Source organism: Falco punctatus (assembly GCF_963210335.1).
Source record: "Falco punctatus genome assembly, chromosome: 3".
Taxonomy (NCBI): domain Eukaryota; kingdom Metazoa; phylum Chordata; class Aves; order Falconiformes; family Falconidae; genus Falco; species Falco punctatus.
Window position 1 is genome coordinate 15865714 of NC_137582.1, and position 12323 is coordinate 15878036.

At 37.1% G+C, this 12323-nt stretch overlaps 1 protein-coding gene across 5 annotated transcripts in view; it reads left to right on the forward strand.

The window, feature by feature from the left end:
• ASAP1 (ArfGAP with SH3 domain, ankyrin repeat and PH domain 1) overlaps positions 1-12323 on the forward strand; it is a 161300-nt gene extending 148977 nt beyond the window's left edge. For all 5 annotated transcript variants that reach the window (XM_080379588.1, XM_080379585.1, XM_080379589.1 and 2 more), the window contains 4 exons: positions 946-1004; positions 3264-3766; positions 7568-7690; positions 9662-12323. In XM_080379588.1, the coding sequence (XP_080235714.1) occupies positions 946-1004; positions 3264-3766; positions 7568-7690; positions 9662-9736 (760 nt within the window). In that variant the 3' untranslated portion in view covers positions 9737-12323. The remainder of the gene's footprint in view (positions 1-945; positions 1005-3263; positions 3767-7567; positions 7691-9661) is intronic.

Genomic DNA, 12323 nt, shown 5'->3' on the forward strand with positions numbered 1-12323 from the left:
CCTCACTCATTTTTATTTTTCCTTGGTTTTTGAGTAATCATTTTGATGTGATAACTGATATTTGATTATTTATTGCTTGATTTTTATGCCTTAAATCAGTTGGCTTTCTTCTTCTCTGCCCGGATCCTTTTCTAGAAAAGCAACTTGTGTGTGTTTTTGGTGGAAAAAGTTTGATAGTTCTTTGTTGAAACTTGTAATGTTTTGTCCTCACATGCCACGTTTGCAAATTTGAGCCAGCCTGGTGGTAATTCTAAAAAAAATTGTCTAAGACAGAAAGCATAGATAGAAAGTTTTGGCAATATGCAACTATCTCAGATTTTTATGCTGTACTTAAATTACAAGTGTCCTGTTTGTATTCTATGAGTAGCTAACACGGCTGTAACACAGGTTGACAGAGTAAAACATGTTATTTCCCCAGAATCATGGATATTTCCTTGGAGTAGCAGGGACTTTATCTCCTAATGCAGCTGCAGTTTGTATGTCATACAATTATCGTGCTTATGCGGTAGGCTACAAGGCATAGGCTCAGTCCTGGAAAACTTCAAACCAGACATATAAAGGACAGACTATGTTTTGGATGCTTCAGTATAATTACTTTGAATTTTCCTTAAAGTTTAGGATATAACCCACTGAGCTGGTCTTTCAGCTTCACTTACTTTCAGAGTACGTTTTTGCACATTCCATAGTTCATAGAATAAATCTGCCTTGTAGCATCAAAGCTGTGTGGGATATCTATGTCTTTTTCTCTGAAAAAAGCAGTTCATTCTCTAATAGTGCTTTGAATTTTGGGATTGACTCACAGACAAGATGATTATACAAAAGAAGGAAAATAAATGTGTATTTTATTATTTTTGAAATTGTGGATGTGTCGAGGGGAAAAGTGAGAAAGAAAAAGTGTGTTTTGTAACAGTTGTTAGCACTAATAATTCACATCTGTTGATTTAGCACTGGGACTGCAAAGACTGCACTTGGCCCTAGAGTTCTTCCCAAACTACCTCAAAAAGGTAAGAGTTCTCTTTATTCTCATAATGATATCTTTCAAATATGTGTGAAAGTAGATACTTGCTTTAAATATATGGATCTTCTCAGTAAAAGTTTTATTTCTAAAAGGCCACAAACCATGGAAGTTTAGCAAAACTGAAAGGATTTTGGAAGATCGGGAGGGGTTTTATTAAAGTAAAAACCCCAGTCAGATCTATGGAACATAAGGAGGCAAACAAACAAACAAAACAAAATAAAACCAAAAACCCCAAAACTAATTGAAGCTGGAAGAAGCCTCAGGTCTCTGATCCAACCCAGAAGAGATCAGCAGGTCCAATCCACCGCTCAGAGCAGGACCAACTTTGTGACGTGAGAGCAAGTTGCTCAAGGCCATGTCCAGCCGCGTGCTGAGTATCTCCATGGATAATCGCTCTGGGCTTCCGTTTCTATCTTTGACCACTCCTGTTGGTAAATTCTTTTTTTCTTCCTAATACCCCTAAGTCCAGGTTCCTGATACCCTTGAAGCAAGTTGTGTCTATTGCCATGTTTTGGCAATCGGGGTTGTTGTCCTTATAACTACTTCGACAAGAATAGAGTACTGTTACATGCTCGCTTATGTATCAGTGACAGATTTGCTGAGAACATCATCCCAGTGACCACCTTACGGCTATTTCTTTTTGGAAATGTGGGGTTAGTCTCTCTTCAAACTCCTACAGCAGGTTTTATTTATTTTTCTGAGTTCTTGCAGAAGTTGACTATAAAGTTGAAAGTAGACCCTACCTTGTAGCTCTGTCTGATGCAGACTCGATTAAAGATACATTGTAACTGAGTGGATGATCACTATAGAGCCTGAAGATCAAGAAATGATGCCTGACCAAACCTCTGAAGCTAGATGACTGAGAGTGCAGATAATTTTAACAGAAAATGCAAATGTGAAATTCCAGCTTTATTGATTATTATGACATGGTATTATCCTTTGAAAGAGACACCAGTGGCACAGTAAGGTACCACTGTAAAGGAAGTCAACACTTCCTTGATTTAAAATTATATAGGTGAAAATTTAAGATGGGCTCAATCAAAGCATTTTGATAAGGGCTACGATCAGGTTTTTCATATCATTTACTTAAGCCTGAAACCAACGTGGATGATCAGTGCTTGTACATTTGCTACTAGGTAAGTCTAGGAGACAAAGCCATGTACAGGTATCAACACAGACTTTTTTTTTTTTAATGGGGCATCTGATAGTAGCTATACAATTTCTTTCATGGAAATTATGCAAAGTTTTCTTTTTTGTTATAAATAACCAATAAATATAGCATGGAAATGTTACTGCAGTAGGTGATATTTAAGGCGACTGTGGTCGCTTTCATAGTAAAATTTTGGCTGGTAGAGTATGATACTAAAACAATGATGAATACAATAGGAAATGATTCCTTCTAGTCAAATTATGTTCTTTTCATCATGGGCCGTAACTTTTTTCACTCCTGTACCCCCTTCATCTGTTTTAAATAGGGTGGTTTGGTTTAGGGTTTTGTGGGGTTTTTGTTGCGTTCTTATGGTTTTGTTTTTAAGGCAGATTTCTGTCAAGTTTTCTTCCAGAACTTAGCAGTAGAATCAATACATGACACTGAGAAAAAAGCACTTGAAAAGATATTTTCAATTTTCTTCCATAAAAATCTGTGAAATACACATTTTAAAACTTCTCATCTTTACTAAATTGTAAATTTTTATAATACTGTTGGATTAGGTTTAGTTTGAATGTCTATAATACAGGGTTTTATACACTGTATAAACATACATACTCACTCACTCTCTTTGAGACTTTACAGATACTAATCCTGAAACTCGGGGGTTTTTTTATATGGAGTTCAACTGTATATATGAATAATTGTCATGTCAGAGAATTTTCATTGCAGTTACATGAGTGGGTTGCAAAATACGTCTTATATTTTTTATTTTAGGTCCAAAAAGCAATCACTTCATTTTAAGTAGCTAATCTTTATATTTCATTTTAATTAGTTGATCCATAAATTGACACCTAGTAGCTGTTAGATTAAGCACTCTTGGCCTCCAGGAGGAGCAATGAAATGAGACCTCAGTGAAAGAGGGTTACATAAAGTCGTATTATTTAGCACTTTTCATAGGCTAGGAGGACATATTGTCAGTTCTTGGGGCTCAGTGAACGTGTGGTCATTTACACAATTACAGTTTTGATATGTGCCTAAGTCCTTTAATACTAAAATGAGATTGTGAAAAACTATTCTTATGCTTTTGTGTTTTAGTGGCACTAAGAAAAATAGAAACCAGTCATCATCTTTCAATAGATAAATCCCATCAGCACACGGAAATCTTTCAGAAGCCCTCACTGTCCATCGATATACCACAGAAACCACAACCTGGAGACTTGCCCCCAAAGCCTCTGCCTCTGGAATTAACTCAGAAACCTCAAGTGGGAGATTTGCCTCCAAAGCCTGGAGAACTACCCCCAAAGCCTCAGCTAGGAGACTTGCCACCAAAACCACAACTTGGAGACTTACCTCCAAAGCCGCAAATGAAGGACCTTCCTCCAAAACCTCAGCTAGGAGAGCTGCTGAGTAAAACTCAAGGTGGAGAAGCATCACCTAAGCCTCAGCCCTCAGAGGCAAATCAAAAATCTCACTCCTTGGATCTTTCTCCAAATGTACAAGCTAGAGACACCGTCCAAAGGCAAGCATCTGAAGAGTCTAATGACATAACACATACCCTGCCAGAAACCCCTGTGCCACTTCCCAGGAAAATAAATATGGTAGGTATTATGCCAGCTAGCTGAAAGTACCCATGGGCAGTTTTGAAGGTACTGCAGAACTATCTGTGCAAAAAAAAAAAAAAAAAAACCACAACACCCCCCCCCCAAACAAACAACCAAAAAAAAACCCCCCAAAAAAAACCAACAACCCACCCTTGAGCTATGTACACAAAGCAACATAACGTTACGGGCTAGGATGGGGCTCTCCTTGTGCTCCTAAGCAGCTTCAGCAAATGGTGGGCATTTACAAGGCCTCTTGCACACTGGAACAAATACTAGTAACGTAAAACGATAGCCTTGGGAGCATGACAGCCTGTTTAGATTTATTAGGGAACTCGGACGTTTTTATCTGTGCCAGTTGTAATTCTGAATTAATTGGTGGTTTTCTCTGTTGTCTTTGCTCACTGCTTTGTATGCCTTAGATTACTAGAATATTTATATATTTGACTTCTGTAATCTTTAAGAAGGGTTGTTAGCACCTGTTGTGAGATAAAAAAATTGAAGTCAACTGTGACAGACTAGTAAATGCTCCTGTCATATTTAATGTCAGTGTACTTAAGTGGTTAACAAAGGTTCACATATATATTGCTGAAGTGGCAAAACTGATGTTACTGGATGGTGTGTAGTAGCAGAGTTGGAACTATAACTCGATTCCAAGTCTCCTTGTTCAAACCCCAATTCATCTTGTTCATCTTGCTAACCAGTGCAGTTTCTGTCCAACAGAGGATTCTTCATGCATATGCATATTGAAATAATTTTGTGAAACTCCAGAGCTCTCTTAAGATTTTCACCATTAAGAATACATCAAAAAGGAGATGGTTTTGCTTGTCAGGTTGGCTATGCAGAGCACTTATTTAGAAGTAAATAAGACTTCCATTCTTGTAGTGAAAGCAGAGAGTCTCCTTTGTGTTTGTCTGAGGACACACTTTCTCTGGAGCCATTACTCTGTCCTGGAGTTGCCTGTAAACTCCTACCTGGACTGAGAACGGCAGGGTTGTTGCTTGGGCTTCCTGAGTGTTCTGGAGGTTACATAAAATAGTGGAGGGATCTGGTCAAAAGGTGGCTGCAACTAGTTTCTTGACTTACGTACTTTTTAATATGTCCAGCATCATATGCCTGCTTAATCTCAGCTATTTCTCATTTTATTAAGAAGGAAAGAAAACAAATAGTGGATTAGTTGTTTGCTTGGGGTTTTGTTTTGTTTTCTTCAAGCTCTCACCCTCCTTTACACAGAAAAATTCTGAGGGAAAAATCGGTATCCTTCAAATTCAGCCACTTTCACATGTGCAGTAAATTAAATAGTTCCACTGTTTTGTAGTGGTATGATATATATCTGTGATAATTACTTTCCAGTTTTCTACAGACACGTCATGGCATGCACACTTATATCTCTTCTTGTTCACTGCAGTCTTTCTTGCTCAAGTAGTAATGTGCAAGAATTCCTCTTAAATGTATCTTGCCTCCATTTTCATCCTCTGGCTACATCCTTTCGGCAGAAACTGGTGAAGTGCTGCATCACAGTGCAACAGTAAAACCCCTGAGAGCAGACACTGGTACTTGTGGGTGCTTCACTCTTGGGTGTGGCTATTTAGCCACTAAATAGATGAGCGCAATGTTTTTAATTGGAAGTTTTAGCAAATCAATTGCTCAGAATTCTTAGGTTAAAAATTATTAATGCTGTTAATGTATAAGGACTCAAAAGGGTATTTTTAGAGAAATGAAACTTGCTCTGAGTGCTTCTAAAGTCACACAGAGAGCTTGAGTGTTCTTTTGTGTGTGTGTGAGTGTTTTCTATAAAGGAGACAAAATACTTTTTAAACAAAAAAAGTGTTGAACATAAATAAGAGTATGGAGGGATTATTCATGACCACAGCAGCTGATTATTAGTCAGTCTTAAGCATAAAAGTCTCTTCTTAATATGTAGTAATATTGGATACAAGGAGTTGGGGGCGGCGCGGCAGAGGGTATTTGTTTTATAGTTACAAATTACATTTCTGGAATTGCTTCTATTTATTTACACACCAGTGCCCCAAATTATGTTCTGGAAAATATATACTCTCTTTAGAGCTATCCTTCTTTAAACTTTCCCAAGATTAAATACACCTCAGTCCTGAATTCGGCTTTTTACCACTCTCTGAAGTGAAAGGAATAGAATATGAAAATGTCATCAGTGGTACGAATCTGAAGGAACAGAAGCAATTGCTGTAGTTTTTCATGTGTTCTTACCAGCTGAGTTGCATACAGTTATCTAAGTATAGAGGAATTTAACTTTATTTAGTCTTTATTGAATGAGACAATTTTTATCTGGCAGAAGTAGTTGCTTCCCTTCATGACTGGAGAATTGACTGGAAGTGCTCTTAGTTTGTAAAGGTTCTCTGGAGTTGAAAGCTGAGGCTGTCCCCAAATACCCATTCATATTGAATTCCAGTCCCCAGTGATAGCTGAGATTCTTGCTCAAATTAGATAAATTTGTTTAAAAAGAGAAAGCATTCTTTGAAGTAACTTCTTGCTGCAGCAAACCCTTGCGGCAAAAAAACCCCTTTGATCTCATATGAACTTCACTTCAGGTATTTCTGTTCATTTGCCTTGAGTATGGGGGATTTTTAGACTTCAGTTGTTAACTGCTTTGTCCCTTAGATGCATCTGTAATTGTTATTTTTATGTACCATGCGTTTAGTATGAGTGCTCTTTGCTGTGCCTGTTCAGTCGTTGATCTGCAGGGAATTTTTTTTTGCCAAAACATGGAGGAGTTTCAAGTGGGTAGGGTAATAGCAAAGAGAAGGCTCCCTAGGAAATTTCCTCTGTGAAGTTACTTTTGGCTCAAATTCCTCTCAGCCTGCTGACTTTTCCTTCATGGCCCTTCTGCTTCTCATCTCCTTGTGCTTTTCTTGTTTTTTTGCATTCTTGTTACCGACTGCTTCTGTTCAAAGAAGGACCTGTAGTTTTGGAAGAAGTGTGTGTATGAAAATACAGGAATATAAAGTCAGCAGGAGTGTTTTGCTGTGAATATTGCTTCCTTACCCTCTTTGGAAATAATTTAAAGCATTTTCCTTGCTGTGAGAAACATATGTTTGGGGAGGAGTCCATGGCTCAGGCTTTTTCATATGAATTAGCAGTATGCAGCAAGGTATGACCTAGAAAATATTTGGACTCAGAACAGTAGAGGATATCTATTGTGAATTATCATCACAAAATAGTACTGAAAATAGCCATCTGAAATTAAGATTCTTCTAGTAAGAAATTGCTAACATTTTGGATGAAAAAAATCACACAAAAAATAATTTCAAGTCCTGTAAGGAGATCTGAAATCAAAGGATTTACACTAGATCCAAAACCAAAACTGTAAGGAATACTGGGATTTCAAAGCAGCATTTTCCTCGCCCCTTACCTCTCTTGTAACATTCAGAGGAGACTGGCTTTCATTTTCTGTTCATGGTGGCTTTTTAAATGAAGCGTGTGTTAAAGGAGAAAGAGGGTGTTTGTGGACTGGAACAATGTAAAGCTGCTTCCACTGGTAAAGGAAGTTTAAACAACATAGGTAACCTAAGCCATGCGCTACACATTAAAGTCCCTTGGGAGTTCTGAATCTTGGGAAAAAGAAAACCTACATCTGTGTAGGTATTTTTTTTTTCTTAATATCCTTGAAGGAGATTTTTGATTTTATGCCCCTGACTGCAGGGAAAGCAATTTGATAGTCTTCACCTTCTTGTAAAATAAAACATAACTAAAAGGCAAAATGAGTATCAGATCTGTTTTCACTGTTCCTCATGTCCTTCATCTAAAACTTCATTCTATTTTTAGGGGAAAAACAAAGTTAGGCGAGTGAAGACCATTTATGACTGTCAGGCAGATAATGATGATGAGCTCACGTTTGTTGAAGGAGAAGTAATTATTGTAACTGGTGAAGAGGACCAAGAGTGGTGGGTATGTATCTTTTCCTTTTAAAGGAAAGCCTCTTATTCCAAACTGGGTGGTGGTGGTTACTTGGTTTCTGGGTGGTGGGTTTTTATTTTGTTTGTTTTGGGGAGGGATTTTGTTTTGGGGAGGGTTTTGCCTGAGCTAACATCCAGCTCTTAAACCCGTGTTAGAGAAGACCCCCTTTCTCTGGTAGGTAGGTGGGGTCTGGCTCTTCCTTAGAGTCTGCCAGAACCTTCCTGACTAGGTTTGGCTTTATTACTGGCTCATAACAACATGTATTTACACGTGTCACTCTTTGTAATGCACACTAACCTTTCATTAAATGAAGAAGTGGTGAGTGGTGATTTTTACTCTGTTTAGCATGCTTACACCCTTCATGAAAAATGAGAGATGTAATTATCTTTAGTTCACCAGAAATGTGAAGTTATACCTACAGGGGTTGCTGGAAATCTGAAAAACTTTCTAATTGGGGCTGTAAGCTGATGGCTTTCCTCGTTATATGAGAGGTAGTTAACACTGTCTTTCCCTTCTTCCCTCCCATGCCATTGGTTTGTATCATACTCCCCCACCACCACTCTGGACTGCGTATTGTCTTTAGTTCTTGAGTCCTAACACCAGGTTTTTCCCAACCCTGCTTGAAGGCTCCAGCCATCCTTTGACACACTACTTCTTGCCTCCAAAGCCCTGCTGCATCATACTTCCCTTCCTAAGAATTTTTACTGGGGAAAATGAGACAGATTTCATTTTGATTAAAACAAATTCTTATCACAATGCTGCCTATGATTTCCTAATCCAAGCGCAGGGCAACCTTTGCTGTTTTGGTTCTAGCTACATGGTTTCTTCTCACTCCTCATTTAAGTGTGGAAGATTTTCAGCTGAAAAGATGGTGTTGAAAGAGCAATGCCCAGTGAAAAGCTGCTGCATTAACTGTATCGTCCAGTCCCTGATCATAGTTGCATTAGTTGCTGAATCTGTTTTGTAAAGTGGCTTTTTAAGATCCTTGGGTACATGCCCAAAAGTTCCATGAAGTGTTCCAGTCTGAGTATTTCTGAGAAGGGAAACAAGAGCTGTTGACTCATGTGCTTCAAAAATTTGGCTCTGCAAGAGGAAATGGCCAGCCCTGTATGTTTCCCCTTCCCATTTTGTTAGCTTGTGGAAGAGGAAGGAGGCACACTATTATTCTGAAAGTGGTGATCAGCGCTGTAGCAGGATGAGAAGAGCATTATGTGGTCAGACAAGACTGCTACTCCAGTGCTGTCAGTTTGACAGTTGTTTATAATTATGTGTTTTAAACATGTAAAGTTCATACAGAAGGTGCCATTATTTCTAATTTTTTTAGGGGTTCCTTGGCCACTTCTTTAGAAGTTGTTATTATTACGCAAAACATGTGAGAAGCTGTACGTGAAGGATACCTAATCAGACAATATTATGACTTGTTATAAACAGTGGTATGCACATAAATCATTAGGAGTCATACTAATTCAATGAGACAATAGCAGGGCTTTTATCACTTTAAGTGAAACGTGGAGATTATCCTGAGTAACTTCACAACTGTAGCAGGCATTTCCCTTGAGTGAGTGAGATGTTTAGGGTTTATTCAGTTAACTAAGATGAATGGTTTTCAGAGATACCCGTCTTGTTGCTGAAAGTTAGTTTGTCAGGCAAAAGAAAATCAGTCTTCTGTTTGGTGAGAATCTTGAAATTCAGTGGTATATGCAGGTTTCCAAATAAAATTGTTTTCTTTAGATTTAGTTGGCTTAATTTGTCTTACTTATGTTTTTGCAGTTTTATTTTGTTCCTTTACACAAATTCAAATGTTACCCAAGGTCTGCTTTAAACCGTCCAAGAACTTGCAAGGGCTCTGTAGGATCCACACGGATCTGCTGCTTTTGAGGGAAGTAAATGCAGCCTACAAACTGTGCATACACACACACACACACGTGTAATCTATATGTACATTTTTCTCCTGTGTTGCAGATTGGCCACATCGAAGGACAGCCAGAGAGGAAAGGGGTCTTTCCAGTGTCCTTTGTGCACATTCTGTCAGACTAGTAAAAACAAACAAAAAATCCTAAACTTGAGCATTGCACATTCTTCATGCAAGACGGGCTTTTTAGCAAAAGCGAACGCTGCTGCCTCCCTGTAATCCTGTGCACAACTGTATATATAGCTGCTGTTACAAATTAAGAATTCATTTAAGTTTCACCTCATGAGGTTGAATTATATGTATTGTAAATATACTGTGTTATTCTGCCTTTGCCAGTATTATGGTAGCCTTGGAACCTGGCACGCCTTATTGGGTTTGTTGAAGCCATCCTCGGCATCTAGCACTTACATCTCTGTCTATGCTGTTAAAAATACGTATGAACTGCCAGCTTTCCAAACATAGATGGTCTCCGTCAACCATGTAACTGTACAGAAATGACTGTTCCTAATAACTTGGTATTCTCAATATACAATTAGCAGAAAGTTAGAATGGGTGAATGGTTTTGGACAATTTAAAAATCAGTCTGCAGTTTATAAGTGTATGCAGTTTACAGCTATGAAACCCACTTCGGTATTTATTTAATATAGTGCTCAGTTAAGTGTAATTATGAAGACAAATATTCACTGACTTTACAGATAACAATAATGTTTTATGGCGTGCATACAGCATTTCATGTTTATATTATGTGGACCTATGCCAAACTGTGATTGCAGTTCCCCTGTGATATTACCTCACTATAAAAAGTTAAAAAATTATTTCATTCGAAAACTTATTTTAATGAAAATTAGTCATATTGTTCTTTAGTAGATATATGTGAAATTTGCTGGTTTCTTTCACTGAATCCTTAGTAACCAAGGACTTCTAGAAAATGTTAACTGTTGACATTATGCATGCATTTAGACGCTTACTTGAAACCTGCCTTTGTACAAAGTAGTACTGTAGTGATATAGCTACATTTGAGGAAAAGAACATTTTAACTTAATTACTATTCAGATTAATGTGAGCTTGCAACAGTCTTTGTTTATAGTTAAATTGGCTCTTGGAAAAATGATTTTGTGGGGGTTTTTTTCCTCTGTCTTCAACCTTGCTAAAAGTTAGGTACCTAAAATAAAATTCCTTCAGTGGTGATATAAGGAAAAAATTTAAAATTATTTTTAATTGCTCCAAAAAGTGGAAGTTAAGATGATTTCTCATGCATTTGATCAGGCTGTTAATGACAGAACTCTGATCACAAGTGTCAGGCTGGTTTAAGTAGAGTTCACTAAACTGTAACTGTAGTAGTCTTAATTCAAAGCGCCAAATAACAGACATACAGTTATAAAACTAATTTCTAAGAAAATCATTGGAAGGCTGCATTTGACCTGAGGTTTCTTGAAAGTTGGTGTATAAAGTTGCATTGCCAGAAAACACTTAAATGTATTACTGGAAACTTTCATTTCCTATGTGACTTTCAACATAATTTTTAAACTTCTGAAACATAATGCAGTTGTGTTTTTCTCATGATTTGTCTGTAGCAGGTTCCATGACTTTCATATGTAGTTTTGTATTACTTGCTTTAAATGTTATTTTGGCTTCAGTACCTAGTACTGCTGTTTCAAAGCAGATTGTCTTGGCTGCATGGAGAGATTTTTTTTTTCATTTCACAAAAGCACATCTCAGCCTTTCTGAGGGCTTTCATTTTTAATTCGGTTTTACAAGACTGTAGTCAGTGAATATTTAATTCTGTTTGTGGTTAATATAGAAACAAATACCAGTCTAAACCCCACATGGAAAAAATGCAAAACATTTATCAACTTTTAATGGTTTTATCATTTATAACAAAAGTTTATTCAAAGCCTGCTGGCATCTAATCTTCAGTATTACCAGCTCCAGTATTTCAGACTTTATTCTGTTTTTTAAGGAATGGATATCAGGTTTAGCGTTTATTTAGCGTTCCATTTTATCCATTACTACAATGTTTTAAGTTGCATTAAAGAACAAAACCTATTCACTTTTGTGGTCAATTGTATTTTTAAGTGATCTTGAAATAAACTGATAAAAGCAAATCATATAAAAAAAAACCCTAGGCATGTAAAATTATGTAGAGTCAAATGTCTATTCTTTTCTACACTCTTTAAAATAGTATACATATGCATTTTATAAAATTAAATTAGTTCCCTCGGGAACAATAGTTCTGTTTATTCTGGCTTATTGTGGGTCATAAGAAATCTGAAAGTGTATGATATTGATTGAGTTTAAGTACAGTATTATATTTGAACTCAATGAGCCACTGTCTGCAATTTTGTATATGACATAGTATTTGGAAAGTCTAAATCTTTATGGAAAACTAGCTGATAAAGGGTTGGGGGGGAGGGGCAGGGGAAGGTGCCCCCAGAGGGGGAAGTATGCTTTGCAGATGATGTCTTATTTACTGTTGAACAACAGTTGCTATTTATTTTTTTATTACATAGTACATCAACGTGTACAGAAATCGGATCTGATCATGCCACTAGTTAAAATCTTGACTTCTCATTGAATGTTAAGGTAAAACATCAGTACACTTGTCTATTCACATGTATTTAATGTGACAGTTTTTGAGTACTGTATGTGTTAATTTCTACTTTTTTAATATTTAAAATTGCTTTTAAATAAATGTATTCAGTTGATCCCAGA